We start from the raw sequence: 25,389 nt of genomic DNA, 5'->3' as shown, positions 1-25,389 counted from the left end.
TTGCATCCCTGATGATTAGTGAAGAATAGCATTTTTTCATGTGCCTTTTGGCCATTTGAAATTCTTCTATGAGAAAGCTTCTGTTCATTTCATTGCCCATTTTCTGGTGGGATTGGATGTTTTCTTCTTGTAGAGACTAACCAGGGCCTCGTATATCCTTTGATATTAACCCCTTATTCTAAGGGTAGCACTGTAAACTGTCCTACTGTTGTTCATCAATTTGCTCGAGTGGGCACCAGTAACCTCTCCATTGTGAGACTTGTTACTGTTTTTGGCATATGGAATACACCATGGGTAGCTTGCCAAGCTCTGCTGTGCGGGTGGGATACTCTCTGTAACTTGCTGGGCTCTCCAAGAGGGACGAAGGAATCAAATCCGGGTTGGCAAGGCAAACAAACACCCTATGCACTGTTATCACTCCAGCCCTATCCAAAGGGCATAACGTGAATATCCTTTCCATTCCATAGACTGTCTTTGTATTCTGGTCACTGTATCTTTTGAGGTGCAGAAGCTTCTTAGTTTAAGATAGTCCCATTTGTTTATCTTCGCTTCTACTTGCTTGGTCAATGGCGTTTTGTCTTTGAAGATCCCTTTATCTTCAATGTCGTGGAGGGTTTTCCCGACCTTTTCTTCAATATACCTTGTGGATTCTGGTCTGATGTTGAGGTCTTTAATCCATTTTGATCTGACTTTTGTGCATGGTGTTAGGTAGAGGTCTGAGCCCATTTTTTTTTTTTCACATGTAGCTGTCCAGTTTTGCCAGTGTTATTTGTTAAAGAGACTTTCCTTATTCCACTGCACATTTCTTGCTCCCTTATCAAAGATTAGATGATCGTATAATTGAGGGTGTGTGTAAGGATATTCAACCCTGTTATATTGGTCTGCAGCTCTGCCTTTGTTCCAATACCATGCTGTTTAAATTATTACTACTTTGTAGTATAGTAAAGGGAAGGTGATGCCTTCCATTTTTTTTTCTTTTTGGGTCACACCTGGCGATGCACAGGGGTTACTCCTGGCTCTGCACTCAGGAATTACCCCTGGTGGTGCTCAGGGGACCATATGGGATGCTGGGATTCGAACTCGGGTCGGCCGCGTGCAAGGCAAACGCCCTACCCGCTGTGCTATCGCTCCAGCCCCCTTCCATTTTTTTTAACCCAAGAATTGCTTTAGCTATTTGTGGGGGTTTGTTGTTCCATATGAATTTCATGTGTGTTTGATCCATTTCTTTGAAGAATTTCATGGGTATCCTTATAAAGATCACATTGAATCTGTATAATGCTTTGGGGAGTATTGCCATTTTGATAATGTTAATTCTCCCAATCCAGGAGCAGGGGATATATTTCCATTTCCTCATGGCCTCTTTTATTTTGTGAAGTAGCGTTTTGTAGTTTTCTTTATACAGGTTCTTTACCTCCTTATTTAACCTGATTCTGAGGTACTTGATTTTCTGAGGGATGATTGTGAACAGGATTGCTTTTTCATGTCACTTTCTTCTTTCTCATTATTTGCATATAGGAAACCATGGACTTTGGAGTATTGAATTTGTAGCCTGCAACTTTACTATACAAGTTATGTTTCTAGGAGCTTCTTGGTAGAGGATTTAGGGCTCTCTAAATATAATATTATGTCATCTGCAAACAGATGACATAATTGAAGTCTGAAAAGATAGTTGATACAATTTCTATCTTCCTGGTTCTTTTGAGGCATGTTTTGTGGCCCAGAACATGGTGTATCTTGGAAAATGTTCCATGTGCACTGGAAAAGAATGTGTATTCTGTTTTGGGGGAATGGAAAGCCCTGTATACATCTATTATCCCTCTCTCTTTCATTTCTTCCTTCAGAGCAAACACTTCCTAGCTGAGTTTTAATTTTGTCGATCTATCCAGAAGTGATAAGGTGGTGTTGAAGTCTCCAGCTACTCTTGTGTTGCTACCAATGTCCTCCTTGAAGTCAATTAGCAGTTGTTTTAAGTATATTGTTGGTCCATCGTTGGGTGTGTATATGTTTAGAAGTGTATTTCTTCCTGCTGTACACATCTCTTGATTATTAAAAAATGACCTTCACTGTTCCTTCTAATCTTTTCCAGCCTGAAATCTATGTTGTCAGATACTAGTGTGGCCACCCCAGCTTTTTTTTTTTTAAGGGAGTTGATTGCTTGAAGGATTGTTTCCATCCTTTGATTTTGAGTCTGTGTTTGCTCTGACTGTTCAGATATGTTTCTTGTAGGCAGCAGAATGTTGAGTTCAGTTTTTAATCTACTTTGCCACTCTTTGTCTCTTAATTGGTGCATTAGACCATCGACACTGAGAGAGATTATTGTCATGCGGTTTTGTGCCATCCTTCTGTGAAGATTTGTTGTGCTTTTAAGGGTTTGTTTTGTCTTAGAGTAGTTCCTTTAGTCCTTCTTTTAAGGTTGGTTTTGAGTCTATGAAGTTCTTGAGCTGTTGTTTATACATGAAATAGCGTATCATTCCTTCGAGATTGAGTGAGTTTAGCAGGATAAAGTATTCTTGGTGAGGCTTCCATTTCATTGAGGTTTTTCACTATATCCCACTATTGTCTTTGGGCTTGGAGGGTTTCCTCTGATAGGTCTCCTGTAAATCTAAGGAATACTCCTCTGTATGTGATTTCCTTCTTTGACCTAGCTGCTCGCAGTATTGTGTCTCTATCTGTGGTATTTGCCATTCTGATTATTGGAGTCATTTTATTAGGGTCTCTTTTGGCTGGTACCTTTTAGGCTCCTTGGACCTGGATGCCTGCACTCACAAGCTCTGGAAATATCTCAGCAATGATATCTTTAACTGTTGCTACTTCATTGGTGTTGCCTCCCTGTCCTTCTGTTGCTCCAATGATTCTTATGTTGTGCCTCCTGAGTTCACCTCCTAGGTCTCTAGAGCTATTTTGAGGTCTTTCCCCATTGTATGTTGTTCACTGTAAGCTTTCTGCAGCTCATCTTCAAGCTCACTGATTCTATCTTTGGCTATCATCATTCTACTGTTGAGGGCACCCACTGAGGTTTTTTAAAAATTTTATCTACCTATTCCTTTATTAATGACACTTGTTTGTAGCTTTCTTATTTCTGCTCTCATTTCTTTCTGTATTTTATTAGCTGTCCATTCCACTGTTTCTTTTTTCTTTCTTTCTTTCTTTCTTTCTTTCTTTCTTTCTTTCTTTCTTTCTTTCTTTCTTTCTTTCTTTCTTTCTTTCTTTCTTTCTTTCTTTCTTTCTTTCTTTCTTTCTTTCTTTCTTTCTTTTTGCGTCAGACCCAGGGATGCTCAGGGTTTACTCCTGGCTCTGCACTATGGAATCACTACTAGTGGTGCTCAGGGGACCATATGGGATGCTGGGAATCGAACCCGGGTTTGCCGCGTGCAAGGCAAATGCCCTACCCGCTGTACTCTCACTCCAGCCCCATTCCACTGTTTTTTTCCATGTCCTCCTTTAATTTACTGGATGCCTGTTCCACAGTTTCTTTGAGTTCATTGAACATCCTCAACATTTCATTGTTGTTCAATTCTCTGAATTCTTTATCAGAGAGATTGTATTTGTGAGTATTCCCTGCTGAAGCTTCGGGGCTCTTCTTTTCATCCACTTCTCATGGTGGGAATTTGCGCTCTTTCTTCATGTTGCCATGGTAGTATGGAGGTGGAACCCTCCAGCTCATTATCAGTCTACCCCTCTCGCTGTGGGGGAGTTGGCTGTGTCAATGCCTGAGCAGGTAAAGTCTCACTTCTGACATAGTCCTAAAACTTGTCGGGGATCCTCTTTGGCCTGAGTATTCAGAGGGACACCTTGGCCAAGAGGGGGGATCTTGCAGTTCCCTGGATCGGTTTTCTGGGCACACTGCCCCCAATTGAAGTCTTTCATCTGAGTGCTATACCCCAAATCTAGCTCCTTCCTAGATATCAAGCACACTTTGAGCTTATCCTCTTCCATCTCTCTGATGGCTTCTCTTCCTGAGCTCCCGATGTTCTTGGCTGTTAGAAGCTGACACTCTATTGCCACCCAAGGCCCCTGTTCTCTCTCAGTCAACAAGAGTCAACTGGTCTACCACCCCAACTGTTCCTCCAGCTGCTAAATTCTCTCTTGGTGCAAACCCCCTCTCTTGCACACCTGTATTCTGGAAATTCCTGACTATTCTCTCTGAATATCTGCTCTCCCACATTAAAAACTCCTCTTTGAAGCCTTTTCAAATGCTTGTCTTATCATTTCATTCCATGCTGAATTGCTTTCCAATATTTCCTCCTGCTTCTTAGGATGACTATTTAAAATATGAATGTGGCCTTGAGGGCCTATGTGGTCCACCATAAGCAGTTATAGCCTCTCTGACATTATTCTCTGTCTTGGCTTCATCTGGGTCTTTATGGTCTTGTAACTTTTCCACTCAGGAACTTTTGCTTCTTTGGATTTTTCTGCCTAAGTGTTATTTCCCTTCTTGCTCTTTTCCTGATTATCACTCATCTTCCAGGTTTTAACCTTTCTTGGCTCTCAAAACCTAGGCAGGTGTCCACTTGATAATATTAAGCACAAGAAGCATTAATTTTATAGCAATATCCTTGCTCTCTCTCTCCCACTAGAGTACAATTCGCCTGAGCATAGAATAGTGACCTCCAGCAATTCTATGAGCAGCCAAGGCTGGAGGGAAGGGCAGTTTCAGGCAGCCTTTCATGCTCTATCCGGCTCTGCAGAGGGATCAGTTGTAGCTTAAGGCTGGAGTTTTCTGGCAGGGCACAGGATCCATTGAAAGGCATGAAAGAAAGGGGAGACATGCCCCAAAGAGTATTTCCTAATCTGAAGGAGCAAGGGACATAGTAGAGCATGTGATGCAGAGAACAGCCACCAATTGGTGGCAGAAGGCAGTAATCCTATCTGAGGATTCCAGGATTCCCCAGGAAAGTGCTAATGATTGGTGGTGCCAGCTGGCTCTCCTGCTCACCAGTTCAGTCACCTCTGTCTCCACATATCGTGATTCCTGGCCTTGAAAACACTGCATAGATCTGACTTCTCCTAAGATCTGGGATAAAAAAAAAAAAGGCAGGCAGAGAGAGAGCTCAAGGGGCTGAGCACAGGCTTTGCATGCAGAAGACCAGTTTCAACTCCTGGTGTCACATGATCCTCTGAGTTCAGGTACTAATTCCTGAGTATATTGATGTATATCCTGTCACTGAAAATTAGATGATGGAGACCAATTCACACACACACACACAGATAAAGATCTTCAGATGCAGCCTCCCAGGACCAATGGCTACACGACACAGGAGCTGTCACCAACACCAATCTTCTGAGAAACACCCCCAACACTATTCTTTTGTTTTACTTTTTAAGTTGAGAATTGCTTGAGAGGATATTTAATATTTTTATTTTAAAATTGAGTAAAATTGCTTAGTACTTGTAATCTTTCCAATTTTGAGCAAATTGAATAAAATTACTTAGCACTTGTAATCTTTCCTATTTTAAGCAGTGAGCTTGTGCAATCCTCAGCATATTTATGCGATGAAGCCCACATCCATTACCTCTTGCTATGAGGTCAAGGTTTGACTTGCACACCTGCTGTCTGTCTGCAGGAAGACTGGTCCTGGACTGGCTCCTGAAGGAGTGTGCTGAGCCCTGGAACAGTCTGCAGCTTGGGTGCAGGCATCAGGTGCTGTCCCTGGTTGGCCATACTCTACACATGTCAAGCATCTTTGCTGAGTGAAGAAGCATCCCTAAACAATTAACTTGCTTGTTAATATGGTAAAATTTTAACCCTTCATAATATGTGTGTGTGTGTGGGGGGGAGGTGGACAGGTATTTGGAGCCACACCTGACTGTGCTTAGTGTTTACTCCTGGTTCTATTCTCAGGGATCACTTGTGGCAGTTCTTAGGGGACCAGACTTGGTGCTGGGATCAAATTGGGGTCATCCACATGCAAAATAAGATCCACAAACTGTGTACTATCTTCCTGGTTCCCCTCTACATATTTTTCTTACCGCCATAGAAAAATACTATGCTTCTTAGCTTTTGATTGGAATTGCATCACTTTAAGTTAACAAGATAAAAAATAATGCTGGCCAGAAGCTCAGATAACAAAAATGAAGGAATATTATTTTAAAGCTCATCTGTTCTTTAAACCAAAAAAAAAAGGCTTCCTCATGCATAAATTATAAAGAAAAGTAAGGGAAAAGATCTTCTTGCCTGTGTAGAATTATGAACCCACCAGCGACCTGTTCTGTCTAGATTTGTGCAAACTTTATGGATCCTTCCCAGCTCCCCAGCCTGGGGATGAGTCACATAGGCTCTGCAGAAACTTCTTGTTTCCCTGCTGGCCCTCCCACTAGTCTGTCTGGATCTCTCTTGCTCACCATTCAGCATTTCACAGCCCTCCCACCCACAGTCTCACACCCATCTGCCATTTCCTGACTCTGACTCTGGCTTGCTTCCTGTCTCCTCCACTCTTGCAGAGCAATAATAGTATACGCACATGTGGGTTCGAGAGATATAGAGCAGGAAGGGTGTTTGCATTTAATTGGAATTATCCCTAAGCACAGAGCCAGGAGTAAGCCCTCAGCACTGCCAAATGTGGCCCCTTCCCAAAAAGGATATGTATTTTTTTAAAAAAAAAAAAGTATATGATACCAGCAGCATTTCCAGATTTTGTACATGTGTGTGTCACTTGGGTAGAGTTGGTGGCAATAGTGCAGGATACAGATGGAGACCAGAGAGCTGCTCTCAGGTCTAGAAGGCATGGTGATGACTCTTGCTTATCATGACAAGGCCTCTCCCAGGGTACCCTAGGTGATGTGGGCATAAAAAGAGAAAGGCAGATGCATGCAGATTTTCAAATGTCGTTCCTTATCTGACCACATTTGGGATTCCTAGATAGGCAAGAGACACAGAAGGACTGTGTTTTGTTTTTGTGGGGAGGTTGCTGAAGCTCAAGGAAGGAAGGAAATGCACTAGGTGACAGACCCAGTTTGGAGGGGGTGCCGAGTATGTTACATGCATATACAGGATAGAACTGTGGTTCACGGACTGAAGCAAAGTTATATACTCTTCTTAGAAATGAGTCCCCATTTCTACCCAGGTTTTGACTGTCTTTTACCACAAAAGAATTTCAGAATTTAGATACTTAAGTAGAAAGTTTTACTGAAGTTTTAAGTAGAAAGTAATACTCTGCACATTACTAATGAAAATGTGGCTCTCTTCAGTGCAAAGAGATCAAAGAGATCTCTCTTCAGACAGGAGATCTCTTTTGTCTTAGAATCTGTCTGAAGAGACAAGAGATCAAAAGTCATGGAAATCTGTGCCTTAAGAAAATCCCCCCAGTGCAGAGCCAGGAGTAGCCCCTGAGCATCACCATGCCTAGCTCAGCACCCCTTACCAAGAGATAGAGGAGATGAGCATCCGCTGGTGTTAAGGTGTTTATTTAAGGGAAGGAGAAAATTATAAAGACACTTCCTCAGGCAAAGAGAGAGGGGCCCAAAGCATTGGGGGGGGGCACTGTTTTTGTTTCAAAACCTTTTCTTATCCTGTCACATTTTCACCTTCCCTATTCTCCCCAAAGTGGGTGGGTTGGGGGATGCATGGGGTCTAAGGTCTTGATCATATTTGGTCGCTGTCATGGGTGGCCATGGTAATTCTAAACTGACAAGTTATCCTGACTTTGCTAATCTTAATCACACAATGAGCTAGAGTTTGCTCAGTGAGCATTAAGCTGACCTACTCTTGCTCCCCTGGGTTGTGGCATAGAGACCCTGTAGAGTGTTAGAACTCCAGGAATTTTTCCTATCATAAGCTAGGATTGTTGCTTGACTTGGAGTCTCATTGCTGGATATTGGCTTTGCTTCACCTCTCCATGCTGTCTCATGCTATCAGGATCTCACACATACCATTTGCCATTTGTCTTTTTGATAGAAAAGCACTCCCAGAGGTGCTAGGGAAAACCCCTACAAACACACCCAAAAAGAAAAAGAAGAAAAAGAAAGGTCTTCAATTTTTTTTATAAATATGAGTAGTCCCAATACTTTCTTTTATAGATATATTTTAAAAATTTGGGTTTTGGGGTTCCACACCTGACAGTGCTCAGGGTTTACTCTTGGTGGTGCTTGGGGGATCCCATTGGTGGTGCTAGGGGATCAAACCAAGGGCGGCTACATGCAAGGTATGTCGCATCACTGTCTCTCAGGCCCCTAGATATTTAAAATTTAAGTGAAAATACTGAGATCTTTTATTTAGTGTCCAAATGTACTTTTTCTCACTTTCATTTTGTTTCTGGGTCGAATTGTTAGAGTATGTTGTCCCAAAATACTTGTGGTTTGATATAATTTTGAATAAAATTTGGGTTTTTACTTATTTTTTTAACTTTTTCATTGAATCACTGTGAGATAGACACTTAGAAAGCTGTTCATGATTGGATTTCAGTCATACAGTATTCTAGCGCCCCTCCCTCTACCAGTGTACATTTCCCAGTACCAGTGTCTCCACATTCCCTCCCATCACCCCCACTCCTCTCCTTTTGGGCATTGCGGTTTGCAATATTGATACTGACAGGTTATCAAGAATATCCCTTCACCTACTTTTAACACTCAGATCTTGTCCAGCATAACCATTCCCTGCTATTATTGTCATACTGGTCTCTTCTCTATCTTACCTACCCTCAGCCCCCCACACATTTGTGGTTAGTTCCAACCATTTACCAGTCCTCCTAGCCCCTATTTTCCCTGGCCATGGATATTAGTCTTCTACTGTATATTATTTTTATATACCACGAATGAGTGCAGTCATTTTATATCTGTCCCTCTCCTTTTGACTAATTAGTGATACTCTCCATGATACTCATGATACTCTCCGTGTCCATTCATTTATAGGAAAATTTCATGACTTCATTTTTCCTAACAGGCTGCATAGTAATCCATTGTGTAGATATGCCATAGTTTTTTTTTTTTTTTTTTTTTTTTGCGTTTTGGGTCACACCTGGCAATGCACAGGGGTTACTCCTGACTCTGCACTCAGGAATTACTCCTGGCAGTGCTCAGGGGACCATATGGGATGCTGGGATTTGAACCCGGGTCGACCGCATGCAAGGCAAATGCCCTACCTGCTGTGCTATCGCTCCAGCCCCCTATGCTATAGTTTCTTTATCCATTCGTCTGTCCTTGGGCACTCAGGTAGTTTCCAGATTCTGGCTATGTGAATAGTGCTCTAGTGAATATAGGAGTACAGGAGGTGTTTCTGCTGTGTTTTGGGGCCTCCAGGGTATATTCCCGGAAGCAGTATTGCTGGGTCAAGTGGGATCTCAATTTCTGGTTTTTTGAGAAATGTCTATATTGTTTTCCAAAAAATACTGGACCAGTCGGCATTCCCTCCAATAATGAAGGAGAGTCCCTTTCTCCCCATCCACACCAGCACTGATGCTCTTGTTCTTTTTTTTTTTTTATAATGTAGGAGCACTCCTATTTATTCAGCCATTGATTAAGCTGATTGAATTGGGCATGAACTCCACATTACTTTTTATTTTTTTTAAATTTTATAAATTAGTTCACAATGTTTGGTTGCACTCAGTATTCAAACACCAATCCCACCACCATTACACCTCCCTCCATCAAATTTGGGATGTTTGCATCCCAAACCCCAATCCCTGTCACAGAACACAACCGAAGTAATATATTTCGTATTGTCTGTTATGAAGAACTGCCTAACAAAGAACTGCTGAACATGCTTACAAGAGAGTGTTCATATAGGAAACAGTGTGAAGATTGTTCATTTTTTTCAGGAACCATTAAGACATTCTACAGGATATCATTAATATGTTGTTAAAGTTTGGGCGGTGTGAGCTTAGGTATACATATCTGAAAGTATGTATATATGCATATATGTATTTCCCTATGATTTGTTGCCTACTATCAGAACCCCATCAATTGTGGTGTGGTAATTATGGAGATGGGTAGGGAGTATTTTTTTTTGTTTTATTTTATTGAATCACTGTGAAATAGTCACTAGTTTTCATGTTTGGGTTACAATCACACAATGATCAAACACCCATCCCTCCACCAGTGCACATTCCCCACCATCAATATTCCCGGTATACTCCCCCTTTCCCACCCTCCCCTGTGGAGTACAGAATAACATCACATGAGGCTGACACCCAAGGACAGTAGATACAAGAGCCAGGAGGATTGCCCCATAGCTGGAGCCTGCTTCATGAGCAGAGGGGAGAAGGCAGATGGAATAGAAAAAGGATGACTAAGAAAATGATGGCTGGAGGAATCAGTTGGGATGGGAGATGTGTGCCGAAAGTAGATAATGGACCAAACATGATGACCTCTCAGGGTAGGGAGTGTTTTATGATGTGTCCCAAGGTCGCTTTTGCGCTGCACAGTCCAGGAATGTGTTTACTCAGAGGTAAGCCTCAGTCCGAGTGCGTGCCTTGGTGCTCTTGTTCTTTTGGATGTGTGCCAGTCTCTGTGGTGTGGGATGATATCTCATTGTTGTTTTGATCTGCATCTCCCTGATGATTAGTGAAGAATAGCATTTTTTTCACGTGCCTTTTGGCTATTTTAATTTCTTCTTTGAGAAAGTTTCTGTTTATTTAATTGCCCCATTTTCTGGTGGGACTGTATGTTTTATTCTTGTAGAGTTGAACCAGTGCCTTGTATATCTTTGATATTAACCCCTTATGAGAATGGTATTGGGTGAATATCCTTTCCCATTCCATAGGCTGTCTTTGTATCCAGGTCACTGTTTCTTTTGAGGTGCAGAAGCTTCTTAGTTTAAGATAGTCTCATTTGTTTATCTGTTTCCACTTGCTTGGTCAGTGAGGCTTCGTCTTTGAAGATCCCTTTATCTTCAGTGTTGTGGAGAGTTTTGTCGACATTTCCTTCTATGTACCTTATGGATTCTGGTCTAATGCTGAGTTCTCTAATCCATTTTGATCTGACTTTTGTGCATGGTGTTAGATAGAGTTCCGAGCCCTTTTTTTGCACAAAGCTGTCCAGTTTTGCCAGCATCACTTGTTAAAGAAGCTTTCTTTGCTCCACTTAATATTTCTTGCTCCTTTATCAAAGATTAAGTGATCATATATTTGAGAGTGTGTGTAAGGATATTCAACCCTATTCTATTGGTCTGTGGATCTGTTCTTGTTCCAATACCATGCTGGTTTAATTATTACCACTTTGTAGTAACAGTTTGAAGTTGGGAAGGTGATGCCTCCCATCTTTTTCCCTCAAGAATTGCTTTACCTATTCGTGGGGGCTTATTGTTCCATATGAATTTCAAGTGTGCTTGATTTTCTTTGAAAAATGCCTTGGGTATTCTTATAGGGAAAGCACTGAGTCTGTATAATGCTTTGGGGAATATTGCCATTTTGACAATGTTAAGTCTTCCAATCCATGAGCAGGGGATCTGTTTCCATTTCCTTGTGTCCTCTTTTCTTTCTTTTTTTAATTTCATTTTTTTTTTGCTTTTTGGGTCACACCCGGCGATGCACATGGGTCACTCCTGGCTCATGCACTCAGGAATCACCCCTGGCGGTGCTCAGGGGACCATATGGGATGCTGGGATTCGAACCCGGGTCGGCCGCGTGCAAGGCAAATGCCCTACCCGCTGTGCTATCGCTCCAGCCCCTCATTTTCTTTTTTAACTTAATTTTACTTTTATATAGTTGTTCACAATGATTCATTGCATTTAATACTCAAACACCAATCCTACTACCATTGCACCTTTCCACCACCATAATAGAAAAGTGTGTGAAGATTGTTGTATTCCATCCTGGAGCCATTAATTCCTTATATAAGAGATTACAAACATGTTTGGTAAACCCAGTAAAATGTGTGCTACTCTTGTTACATCAGTGGTGTATAGTATGAGAGATTGTGATTGTGTGTTTCAGGAATTCTAAAATTTAGAATACAATTTTAGAGCAGATTCACTCATAGTGAGGCCTGTGTCACTCTTCTGGGAGCTCTATTTCTGAGTCCCTGGATCTTCGCTGTTGATGAGATTATAATGTGTCAGGGACAGTCTGTGGGGGTGACTGCCAAGCTACTGGTAAACTGGGGAGCTGTTGGAAGGAGGCCTATTCCCGATCCTAGCAAGCTTGGAGATTTCAGTCAGGGGTCCTGCATACCTGTTTGTTTGTTTGTTTGTTTGTTTGTTTGTTTTTTCAGATTAACTCCTGGGTGAGGTTCATCTGAGCCTGTGGAGAGCTACTGTGAGCATGGTGGTGATTGGGTTCTGGAGGGTTTAGACTGCTTGGGCTCTGTTGGGACAGGGAGGAAAACGTAACCCACCTCTCTCTGAGTTGCCCCAATGAAGACAACCTGGTGTGGGGTCAGGACATTCTTCTCTTTTCTTTCTTTTTTTTTTCTTTTTGGGTCACACCTGGTGATGCACAGGGGTTACTCCTGGCTCTGCACTCAGGAATTACCCCTGGTGATGCTCAGGGGACCATATGGGATGCTGGGAATCGAACCCAGGTCAGCCACATGTAAGGCAAACACCCTACCAGCTGTGCTATCGCTCCAGCCCCTCTTCTCTTTTATTTCTTGAAGTAGCATTTTGTAATTTTCTTTGTACAGGTCCTTTATCTCCTTAGTTAAACTGATTCCAAGGTACTTGATTTTCTGAGACATGATTGTGAATGGGATTTTATATATATATATATATATATATATATATATATATATATCACTTTCTTCTCTTTCATTATTTGCATATAGGAAAGCTATGGACTTTGGGGTATTGATTTTGTTATAAGAATCCAGGGATTTACCCATTTCTTCTAGGTTCTCTTGCTTCATGGCATACAGATTTTCAAAGTAATTTCTGATAATCTTTTGAATTTCTTTGGTTTCTCTGGAATTCTTTGAATTTCTTTGGCTTTTCTGTTGTGATGTCCTTCTTTTCATTTCTGATTAGGTTTATTAGGGTTCTCTCTCTCTTTCTTTGTGAGTATTTCTAGTGGTTTACCAATCTTGTTTATTTTCTCAAGTAACAAGCTTTTGGTTTCATTAATATTTTGGATTGTCTTTTTTCTTAATTTTCATGTCGTTATTTTCTACTCTATTTTATTATTTCTTTCCTCCTGCCTGATTTGAGCATAAAGATTTGCTTAAACTGTAATGTCTTATTTTGAAATAGGCAGTTCTATAAAGTCATAAAACCAGATGCAATTATTTTTTACAAAATTTTTATCTTACATGCACTTTTTAATCAGAATTAGTTATGGTTATCTAAAAGGAAAAGCAACTGATTTGCTAGTCAAGGCTTTTTGACTAGTAAAGAGGAAAAATAGAGTTGTTTGTGCTAATGCCAATGGAATTTCCCTGCCAGGTAAGTTTGAGAAGTTAATGATTAAACCAGATGATAGAAATCTTTACAAATATTTGGTTTCTGAGACTGTTGGGGACTTAAATTTTCAGAGCTACTTAGTGAGAGAGTAAATAACAGATTATGTCAAGCAAAATAATCATTCCAGGCTGACTGAATTAATACACCACCCAGATAAATGTAAAGCCATGACATTGCAACTATTTTGAAGGCATGTCTTACTTTTTTTCCAAGTCCTTTGTGAAAATTCAATGATATTAAGTTTAGTAGTGAGACTTAATTGAGTACTTTTAAAACTAGGGATTTAGGGGCTGGAGCAATAGCACAGTGGATAGGGCGTTTGCCTTGCATGCGGCTGACCTGGGTTCAAATCCCAGCATCCCCTATGGTCCCTGGAGCACCACCAGGAGTAATTCCGGAGTTTATGAGCCAGGAGTGACCCTTGTGCATCGCCGGGTGTGACCCAAAAAGCAAAAAAAAAAAAAAAAAAATAGGGGGGCCGGAGCGATAGCACAACGGGTAGGGCGTTTGCCTTGCACTCGGTCGACCCGGGTTCGATCCCCGGCATCCCATATGGTCCCCTGAGCACCGCCAGGAGTAATTCCTGAGTGCAAAGCCAGGAGTAACCCCTGTGCGTCACCGGGTGTGACCCAAAAAGCAAAAAAAATAAAAATAAAAATAAAATAAATAAAAATAAAAAAAAAATAGGGTTTTAAACCTATGAAATATGGCAGATAGATATTTTAAGTAAGAAAGATAATGGATGGAAATCTTTGTTAAAGGAAAAGGAGGAATTCTGTACTAAAATTAAACTGGTTAAGTATAATGTTAAGTTATAGGACAGAATGTGAATATAAAAGTACAAATAGAAGGTTTGAGAACTCTATTTAAAGAAAAAATTAGATATGTTCAAGCTGAATTGTAAATTGAGTTTTAATATCTGCAATATTTTTGAATAATATCAGATTTAGCTTTTACTTTGCTAGGAAGACAAAAAGTACTGTAAGACTATGGTGAAAGTTTTCTTACAAAATTTCTTCATTGGTCTGCCTAGAAAATTACTAAAGAATTTTAGTGCACCTAGCTTTGGTTTTAAGACAGATAAGTCTTTTTTTATCACTAGTATTGAAATATTTGCTTATTTGTTTTGCCTTTTAAACCTTTTAATACCTGTGAGACAAAACTTTCCAGAAATAAAAATTCTCTTAGTTGGTTAAGGGGAAAGTAATTATGAGAGGTCTTAGAAGAACTCCTAAGTAATGACTTTTCCCATAATAATGACTTTTATCAACTTGTCGAAAGATAAATACATATGAACCCGGTCTATTTGACATATGAAGACTTCATTGAGAAACATTATGACATAAGAACTCAGCTGTGGAATATAAAATAGCAGAGTGGGAGACTAACACCCAAGAGTAGTAGAGATAAGGACCAGGAGGTCTGTCCCACAGCTTGGAAACTGGCCTCACATGCTGGGGGAAAAGGCAGCTGAGATACAAAAGGGAACATCAAGTAGAGGATGTTGGGAGGATCCATTCAGGTTGGAAGATTCGAACTGAAAGTAGACTATAGACGGAACATGAAGGCCACTCAATACCTCTATTGCAAACTACAACACCAAAAGGAGAGAGAACAAATGGAATGCCCTGCCTCAGAGGCAGGGTGGGGTGGTGGGGGATGGGGTGGGGGTGGTGAGAGGGATACTGGGATCGTTGGTGGTGGTGAATGGGCACTGGTGGAGGGATGGGTAAACGATCACTGTATGAGTGAAATGCAAACACAAAAACTCATAAGTTTGTAACTGTACATCACAGTAATTCTCTAATAAACATTTTAGAAAAAAATACATATTTAAACTTTGAAAAAAAATTGGTTTTGGAGCAGACTGGATCAATAGCACAGTGGGTAGGGCATTTGCCTTGCACACAGCTGACCCAGGTTCATTTCCTCTGCCCCGCTCAGAGAGCCTGGCAAGCTACCCGTGGCGTATTCAATATGCCAAAAACAGTAACAACAAGTCTCACAATGGAGATGTTACTGGTGCCCGCTCAAGCGAATCCATGAGCAATGGGATGACAGTGACAGTGGTTTTGGAGTCAGACCTTGCAGTGCTCAGAACTTACTCCTGGCTCAGGAATCATTCCTAGAGGAACTGGGGGGACTATATGGGGTGCCAGGGATCGAACCCAGGTCAACCACATACAAGGCAAATACTCTACCTGCTGTGCTATGGTTCCCTGTTTAACCTTCTTAACATACTCAGCCACCACTGGATCTAGGTAGAAAATCACGCTCCTCCAGTGGAGCCATCGATGTCATTTTCAAAGAATGATGCCCCGAGGATAGTACTGGCAAGGCAGTACATTCTGGCCAGTGGTTCTTGACTAGGGTCCCTCTGGCCAGCCTGCACATGCGCACCCCTGATTAGCACATCTCAGATATTTTCTGATGCCTTGAGAATGCACTGGACATCTAACTTCACACTTCTCACCCTGCCTGTGAAATGTAAAAACCTGAATGATATGATCAGCAATGCAATTATGTTTAATTTTATAGAAAATTCTCAGTGTTTGAGCCTTATGGTCTGTCCTCATTTTTATCAATGAAAAATGTCATTGACTTGCAGAAAATCTATTGTCGATCCAGAAGACCCTCGGTGTGCCCGCTTGACCCTTACTGGCCAGATGGTTATTGTGCCAGTGGAAGAAGTAGAATTTGCCAAGCAAGCCATGTTTTCAAGGTTGGTCTCTGCATTTCAGTTAGTTTTCCCTGAAATAGACTGTAATAGAAAAGCAGTAGCAGAAATGATCTGAGCTACCCTTCAATAGAGCACTGCCCAGCTCACAGCCTCTGGATTGCAAGAGGTGACTGCAGAGCCCAGACCTTGCAGTGGGTTGACAAGATGTGACATGCTTGTCCAGGTGTCCCCATGCAAATCCTCATATGCTTTCCTTACCCAGTGGAAAGAATAAAGATTTGCATTTTCAAATATCTGCCGTAAGCATAGCAAAGTGCCAGAGGTGAGAAAGTGTCTCAGAATGAGCCTCTCATGCCTGTGTCTGAACTACGCCTGACCCACCACTGACCACACTGGGCTGTTTGCAGATAAAACTCAGCAATCAAAAATATAATCAGCATGTCCCAGGATGAAGGTGCTTGCTCAAGCTTGAGAACCACGGCTGTAGGGGGTCCAAATGAGTGAGCAGGTGAGACATTAGGGATGCTCAGGGGGAGGAGAGCGTGTGTGTGAAGGGTATTGGGTGTTGGGGTCTGCCTCTGTGTGTGGGGATGGTGTCCATGCATCCATGATGAACAGCAGATAACCTCACCGTGGTAATGGCCATGAAAATGGGCAAGGTACACTTGTTTAAGTTAGTCAAAGAGTTACATGAAAGTGGGGGGGGGCGGGAAATTGAATGAATTATTCACAGGCTCACAGGGATGGATGAATATACACACTGGCCAGGCATCCTTAAGTATACATAGCAAAGGAAGCACCGTTTTCTCACTGCCCTGGAGGGGTTGCAGACACACCAAGGGAGAAGGAAACACAGCTCTGGAATGAGCTGGAATCTGCTGTTTCAACGTGAATTTATAGTTTTCAATGTCTAAATCATCTATTTTTCAGAAAAAAAATCGCTATCTCCTCTGGAAATACCTTCTGGAAGAGAATAAACAGAAAGTGCCCCCAAATCACACCTAGGTTACTATCACCCCCATCACTGGAAAGTGGGGGTTTGCTTTTCACCCATTTTGAAAAATACTGAACCAGAGAAATAAACATCGATGTGTGTGTGTGCATAAACTTTATTATTTTATTTTCCGTTGTTGTTGGAGCCACACCTTGCTGTGCTCAGGATTTTCTCCTGAATCTGCTCTCAGGGATCACTCCTGCAGGGGGCCAGTATGGGATGCCCGGGATAGAACCCGGGTCAGCTGTGTGTAAGGCAAGTGCCTACCCATTGAACACTCTCTCCAGGTCCTGCATACACTTTACTTTCAAGCCCCTCCATTAGTCCTTTGTCCCAGTCTCTCTTCCATGGGACATGCAGGCAGACAAGGTCAAATGTTAGGTTCATGACTTTCACCTCCCACTTTCTCAGGCAGCAGGCAACGATGTTACGGAACTTTCTACCAACGCCTGCATTGAATAAAGTCATCTTTACCTTCTTTGAAATGACTCACAGGTTTTTCTTCCTAAGATCTTTATGTTGGTGAAAATGTTCCCATCACTGGTAGGTTCTAGGCTCTCACTGTAAAAAGAATAACATGACAGAGCTGGGCTTATAAAGTTGATTTTATTTCTCTGAGCCCAGAGGAAGGTAGTTGTTCAAATGGGAGAAGCACCGGCATTCACTTAGATGATGTAGCAGGTTCCTTGCTGACCCCAGAGGCAAAGATCCAGGGCTTTGCCTTGCCACCTTGTCATGATGAGTTGTCCTTGTCCATGGTCATAGAAATGCTTGAAATGCTTTTGTTCAGTGTCCTTTCCTGAGTGGGACGTGGGGAAGGAAGTGACCAGAATTTTTAAAAGCTTCTTAGTTTGGCTTCCTGCCCTGTGGCTCCCCATCTGGCTCAAGGAGATGTGGCAGCAGTGACAGTGACCAGAGCAGACACATACTTGCAAAAGGTGAGAGAACCAAACATATTAGCAGTTATAACATAACTGTTAAACATGGCACACAGCAGAGCAGTTCAGCAAGGGTGACACTAGCAGTTCCACTGGCACTCAGTGAACCCAAAGCCAGTGCCCCCAGGGTTAATTGCATTAAGGACCTGCCCCTTATTTACAGGTGCCAAAATGTGTTTCATTTGTGAGAACAGAGCCAGATTACTTAATATAGCAGCAACTGTAGCACTGTCATCCCCTTGTTCATCGATTTGCTCGAGCGGGCACCAGTAACGTCTCCATTGTGAGACTTGTTACTGTTTTTGGCATATCTAATATGCCATGGGTAGCTTGCCAGTTCATTTCTGCGGGCAGGATACACTCCATAGCTTGCCGGGCTCACCTAGAGGGACAGAGGAATTGAACCGGGGTCAGCCACGTGCAAGGCAAACACCCTACCCTCTATGCTAATTATCAGCAATTTTTCCATTATCTTGGCCACACAAGCATTTAAGATGTTAGTTCATCAGCTCAATTACTTACTTGCAAATGTTTAGAGGGATGTAAAAGTTTTAGACTGTACTTTCAGCTTCTCTGTAAGTTTATGGCCATTTCAAAATGCATTGGTTAGAAATGGATTACTCATTTGCATGGAATAATCTAACCTGTCATTCCATTTGCATTGCTGCCCATCATCTTCCCAGTTTACATTTCCTTCTGATATTTGATAGAGGACATGTTTAGAAATGGATCCGATGTTTATATTTTACAATAGTTTAGAAAGTGAGCCCTGACCCCTGCCCTTAAAATGTAATGTGCTTTTAAGGACAGTCAGTGGCAAAAGTGCGCACTTGAGTGGTGTCTGTGCTCATGTCCTGCTGACCCTACGGTTGCAAGACTGCTGCAGAACAGAAACTTCCCATGATCAGACCTGTCTCAAGGTTCAGCTCTTCGGCTGTTTTGTAAGACACACAAAGTTTGTGTGTCTATCAACAATGACTCTTGTAGAGACTTGCTCCAGGCTCAGCAATTTATTCCCTACAAAGTTCTGGGACCAGCCTTGTCACTGTCCCCACATGGCCACTGAGAAGCCCTGACTTTAGAAATGATCACCTCGGTGAGCTGGGGCTTGAACCCACCTTGGATTCCCCGGTCCTGTCTTAGGCTGGACTGGGTTGGTCTTGGCCCTTACAGGACCCTGAGTTCTGGGGTCTTGGGGCTGGGGCCGGGACCTGGGTTCCGTGTGGGCGCCTGTTTGACAGAACTTTCACCGCCACCCTTTCCCGCCCCTGCAGACACCCAGTGATGAGGAAGTGGCCTCGGCAGTACGAGTGGTTCTTCATGAAGATGCAGGTGGAGCGAGTCTGGCTTCAGAGATGGTACGGAGAAGTTTCTGACATTCCAAGGGAGGAATATTTCAAAGCTGTGCCCAGAAAAGCCTGATGGAACAAAGTCCTCGATGTTTGCAGGAGTGAAACCTGTTCTGTGAGGCCACCAGACAGCTCTCAATGCAGGGCTCAAGCGGCTCATCATCCCGGCAGCACGGAACAGAGGGTGACCCAGGAGCCCTGTGCAAACAGGAGATCAAGTGACAGGTCACACACCCCTATTCACATAGATCTCTCTGTCCCTGCCAGACTCACCACCCTGGGAGCACCTGTCCAGTTGTCCGAATTAAGACAGTTGTTGTTTTATTCTTCAAGATAAAACAAACAAACAGTGTATGTCTCTATGTATGGTGTGGTTGCTATTGTATTGTGAGAATGTCTTTGTTACTTGTTGTGCCCAAAGAAGGTCTTCGATCTGAGGTTATAGAAACCCCAAAGGAACTTGACCCACCTCCTGCCTCCCAGTGGCAGGGCTCTGTGTAATGCTGGAACACTGGTATATGGGTACCATGCTGTGCTGTTGGACTGCAAGTGTGTTGGCACCTCTGCTGGGATGCATCGGTCACTTGGGATGCTTGTTTCCCACTATGCAGGATGGACCATGTGAGTATGGCGTTTGGTGCATTGCACTGCTCTGTGTGAGCTGGTTTCAGCTCAAGCTCTTTGATCCCCATGTTCTCAAAGGCAGGAAGAGGGGCGTCCAACATAAGAAGCACTCATCTTGTTGCAGAGAGAGAGATAGACAGAAAGAGAGAAGAGCGGGGAAGGGAACCAGGGGCAGGCGTCAATCAGCACCTTAAAACAGAAGGAAATAAGCCAGTAGATGAAAGAATGTTTTCTATCTAACCTCAGGCCAGGCTGTGCACAGGGTCATCTCGCTGCTGCCGAAGGAAAGGAGAACCAAGACTCAGAGAGGCTCCACCACCTTCCTGAGCTGGGAATCCAGAATTCCTTGCATGTATGAATGAAGATGTCTGGTTTTAGGAGCAGAGGAGGAGAGTTGCTGAAATACATGGGGAGTGTAGAAGCAGGGAAATGGATAAAGAGCTGAAGCTTGGCCAGCTTGGCCGAAAAGGTTGGCCACTGATTTGTGCTCCCAATAAAGTCCCTGATATTTGGTTTTTGGATATTTTAGATATTTTTGGATATTCTGACTACACGTTGAAATTATTCTGTGAATTATATTCAGGAAATTCTGGTGTTTTCTAGAAACTCTACTGTAGCTTTGTAGACCTCTAAACCTGCTACGTATTGTACACATTCAGGAACTCTCATATTGGAATCTTTCAAAGATCTAGTAGGTACCCAGTTTTCTGTATCTCTAGAATGACTCTAAGTCTACACTGGTGGGTTAGGCATGCTGTATTACAGAAAAATATTATTTATATGTACACATACAAAACATACATTTTAGAGAAATAAAAGTGTGAATAATGGTTACACTTTTGTTTTAAAAACTCAGTCATGAAGAGACTTGTCATCATATGTTTTAAGTGCCTGTAAGCAAATGCAGAGTAATATGTGCATGATTCTTTACTGAAAGTCAGTTCTCAAAGGATCTTCTAACATTGGCGATGTTTAGGATATAAGAAAAAGTAAATTTGTGATTGCATTATGTTGTACAAGTTGAAAATTATTGCTACTCTCAAAAGGTAAGAATGGAAAACAAACAACCCTATAGTTCCTATATTAACATTAAACCTAGCTCTCAGAGCATCACTCCTGGTCTGCCTATGAATAATGTCACTTAAGCTAGAGTTACTCTTGGCATCTGGTTCCATTAGCTCATTAAAGGCCAGCACACTGCTTCAAGGTATCTGGCCATGTGGGTGCTATTTATAATTACATAAGCTTGACAAGTCATTCCCAAGGTGACAGGTAATGAAATCTAAACAGGTAAATTATAGAAAGTATCAAATGCATAGGTTTGGTTTAATAGGTTCCCTTCAGGTCAGAAAGTTTCAGAAAATACCTAGAAATTTACATTGACTAAGATGTTAAAAAAAACATACTAGAAGTTCTAAATACATTAATAAAGCCTCCCTGAAATTAAATATAATGAATATTATCAGAGAAAAGTAATAAAAGTATCCTAATGTATAGATTACATGATTGCATACATAGAAAATTCTGAAGAATCTTTTTTCACTACTAGGATTAGTAAGTGAATGCAGTCTGAGAATACAAGATCAGCATATGCCTATCTACATATTAATTTCAAAAGCAGAAGCAATTTTTTTGGGGGGATCACACCCGGTGATGCACAGGGGTTACTCCTGGCTCTGCACTCAGGAATTACCCCTGGTGGTGCTCAGGGGACCATATGGGAAGCTGGGAATCGAACCCGGGTTGGCCGCATGCAAGGCAAAAGCCCTACCCGCTGTGCTATTGCTCCAGCCCCCCAAAAGCAGAAGCAATTTTAAAACAAAATACCATTTGTGTAAAATAAAGATTGAGGAATAAATTAGGCAAAACAAATACAGGATCTGTATGATTACAATTGAAAGGTGCTTATAATTGGGGTCAAAGTGTTAGTATAGTGGGTAGAGTGCTTTTCTTGCACATAGCCACCCCAGGTTCAATTCCCGGCATCCCATATGGCCCCCTAGGACCGCAAGAGTTTTTTCTGAGTACAGAGCCAGAAGTAAAGTAAACCTAAACATCTCCAGGTATGGCCTCCAAACTAATAAATAAATAAAAATAAAAGATGCTACTGAGAAATCAAAGGCCTAAACAAATGAGACATAGCATGTTCAGTTATTGTATAGTTGTTAGTTCTCCCCAGTTTGAGAAATTTTAAGAAACAGGCCATGGAATAGCTAAAAGAAAAATAGAAAAATAATGAGAATAATAACATAAAAGAATAGAATAAAAGAATAAGAAAGAGGGATCATTGCTATTCAATGAAAGGCTAAATGCTCTCTGGAAGGATAGTGTAGTGGGTAGGGTGCTTACCTTGCACATGGCTAATCTGGGTTTAACCCCTACCACCACATATGGTGCCCTGCATCCCGCCAGGAGTGATCCCTAAATGCAGAGCCAGGAGAAAGTTCTGAGAAACACCAATATGGCCCCAAACATCCCACATCCCTGGACAAAATGCTCTCAACCAATGTAAAAAGCTATGTTGCAGTAGCATCAAGACAAAATATGCTCAATAATTTTTTATAAATAAAAAATGTGACTGGGGTGACAATAGCCTTTGGAATGCATAGAACAGAGCACGGAACACCACACAACCCACCCCGGGATGCTCAGGGCTTTGTTCCAGGCTCTGCTCTCAGGGCTCAATATGGTGGGGTTCAGGGAATCTTACGGGGTGACTGGAATTGAACCCACTTAATGCAAGGCAAGTGGCTTTCCCCTGTACTATCTCTCCAGTCTCCTGGACAGTTTTGTTTTTAAAAATACGATTAGAAAGTGGAAATAATGTGCAGATATTTCACTGAAAAGTATATAGAAACAGCAAATGAGCATGTATAAAGATACACGGAAAAGGTTACATGGATAGTTATTGGGGGCCTGCAAACTAAACTGCTAAGGAATATTACTGTACAACTACTAAAATTGCTGGAATATGTAAGAACAACAATTATTATCAAGGATACACAGAAAATGGATCAGTCCTCTAAACTGATAAGAATATATGATGAACAGCTATCTAGGGTGCCGGCTGGCCTATAACCATGAAGCAGTATATGCAGCTCCCACTGCAATTGCATTACAGGTGGTTTTCCTCATAAAAAAATGAAAATTTAATTTAATACAACAGCTTGTTCATATAGTTTATTCATAATATTAAAGAACTGTAATCAGGAGGATGGAGAGATAGTACAGCAGGAAGGTACTTGCTTTGCATGTAGCCTACCTGGATTTAATCCCTAGCATCCTGTATGGTTCCATGAGCCGTGCCAGGAGTGATCCCTGAGCACAGAGCAGGATTAAGTCCTAAGCACTACCAGGTATGGCCCCCAAATAAACAACCATAAAAAGAAAAGACACCTAAAAACAAAACAAAACCACCTGGTAATCAATCAGATATTCTTCAATGGATGCCCTATAAAACATATCGTGATGCATGGAATATTAGTCAACAATAAAAGGGAACTAATTTATGATACACTCAAAAAACTTGTAAGGCTGTCAAGCAAATTATGCTGAATAACAGCAAAAAAATTGCCAAAGGTTTTATACTGTATAGTTATACTTACATACATTTTGAAATGCAAAACTCTAGAGATAAAGAATAGTAATTAGGGATGACAAGTTTGAGAAGAGAGGTACATGTGACTAAATGGGTACCACAGAAGATCCCTGGGGTTGAAAGAAATATTCTTGAGTAAATCAGTGCCAAACCTATGGTTTTGTAAGATGTTACGATTGATGGAAACTGGGTATAAGTACACAAGATCTCTTTAAATGATTTTCTACAGCTGCTGTGAACCTGTAATTACCTCAGAATCTATAGTGACTCAGAGCAGAAAGTTTAATATAAAAAAGACTTAAGATTATCTCTTACATAAGCATTTATGCTACTCTTTTATTGGTCCTAAATGAAAACTGAGCCATGTTCCCAAAGCGAGCAGAACATTATTTTTTTAGTTAATCATTAATGTAAGCTATTGTGGAAGAAATATGACTTCTTTGTAAGTTTTTCTAATGCATACACGTTATTAGTGAATAAAATTAATAAGAAATCAGCAAATTTCTGAATAAGTTGTATGTGGGGACAGAACACTTGGAAGGATCTTTGAATTTTTACATGAATACTGTTGAGTAAACAATGGGCATATGTGGACATCCAAGCATGTATATAGTGATTCTTCATGGATATTTACAGCAAAGAACTGTATTTCTGTATTTCTAGTCATTGCCCTCTAACTAGAAAAAAATCTTCTCTTGTTTCTGAAAAGTATATCCTGAGTTGCTTGCTTTACTTTATATTGATTGATAGTAATATGCATTGGTTGACTACTGCTGAGTGTTATTCTGATGTTACTTGTTGAATATGCCTACTAAAAATTCACTTATGAAAGAGTTGTTCATTGGCCAAGAGGTATTTCTATAAAATTTCCAGAAATTCTGTGTTTAATTTTTAATAATTTGGTCACCAAAAATTTTTTCTGAAGATGAAAATTCTCTAGATTGATGCTTACTTTATTGCTGTTACATCAAGTCAGCTATTACATTTAAATTGTAGAGGAGCTAAGACTTACGTTGTGTAATGCATGTGTAGAGTGTAAAACCTATCTTCCAAAGTCTATTTCACTCCTGATATGATATCCATGCTTGGTTAAATAAAAAGTATGATATGTATACATAGTCCTTGCATGTTTATAAATGAGCATTATTAAATTTCTAAGAAAGCAAAGATTATCATAATGAATGAGCAGCTAAATTTTTTGGATAAAAACACTGTAATTTACAAAGTTATTGGTAGTTGAGTTTTAGGTATATAATATTTCTTTTTTTAAATTTTTAAATTTTACTGAATCACCATGAGACAGTTACAAGCTTCCATGTTTGGGTTTACAATCTCACCATGATCAAACACCTATCCCCTCCACCAGTGCAAATTCCCCAATACCAATATCCCAGGTATACCCCCCCTTCCCCACCCTCCTCCTGCCTCTATGGGCAGACAATATTCCCCATACTCTCTCTCTCCTTTGGGGCATTATGGCTTGCAACACAGACACTGAGAGGTCATCATGTTTGGTCCCTTATCTACTTTTGGCATGCATCTCCCATCCCAACTAGTTCCTCCAACCATCATTTTCTTAGTGAGCCCTTCTCTATCCAGCTGCCTTCTCCCCTTGGTTCATGAATCAGGCTTCCAGCTATGGGACAATCCCCCTGGCCCTTGTATCTACTGTCCTTGGGTGTCAGCCTCATGTGATGTTATTTTTATACTCCACAAGTGAGTGCAGTCCCTCTATGTCTGTCCCTCTTTTCTGACTCATTTCACTTAGCATGATACTCTCCATGTCTATCCATTTATAAGCAAATTTCATGACTTCATCTCTCCAGTATATAATATTTCAACAGCAATCCTACCACCTGTGTTCCCATATTCCCTCCTC

The 25,389-nt window shown here is 41.3% G+C and overlaps 1 protein-coding gene across 1 annotated transcript in view; it reads left to right on the top strand.

Moving 5' to 3' along the window:
* Positions 1–21,336, top strand: part of CREG2 (cellular repressor of E1A stimulated genes 2) — a 37,574-nt gene extending 16,238 nt beyond the window's left edge. Inside the window, exons 3-4 of the mRNA XM_004617929.2 lie at positions 15,936–16,049; positions 19,214–21,336. Of these exons, the coding sequence (XP_004617986.2) occupies positions 15,936–16,049; positions 19,214–19,361 (262 nt within the window). The 3' untranslated portion in view covers positions 19,362–21,336. The remainder of the gene's footprint in view (positions 1–15,935; positions 16,050–19,213) is intronic.
* The last annotated feature ends 4,053 nt before the right edge of the window (positions 21,337–25,389 follow it).

The sequence above is a fragment of the Sorex araneus genome, chromosome X (genome assembly GCF_027595985.1).
Source record: "Sorex araneus isolate mSorAra2 chromosome X, mSorAra2.pri, whole genome shotgun sequence".
Classification (NCBI taxonomy): domain Eukaryota; kingdom Metazoa; phylum Chordata; class Mammalia; order Eulipotyphla; family Soricidae; genus Sorex; species Sorex araneus.
Note: the sequence above shows the minus strand (reverse complement) of the source record. Positions and strands in the feature narration are given on the sequence as shown.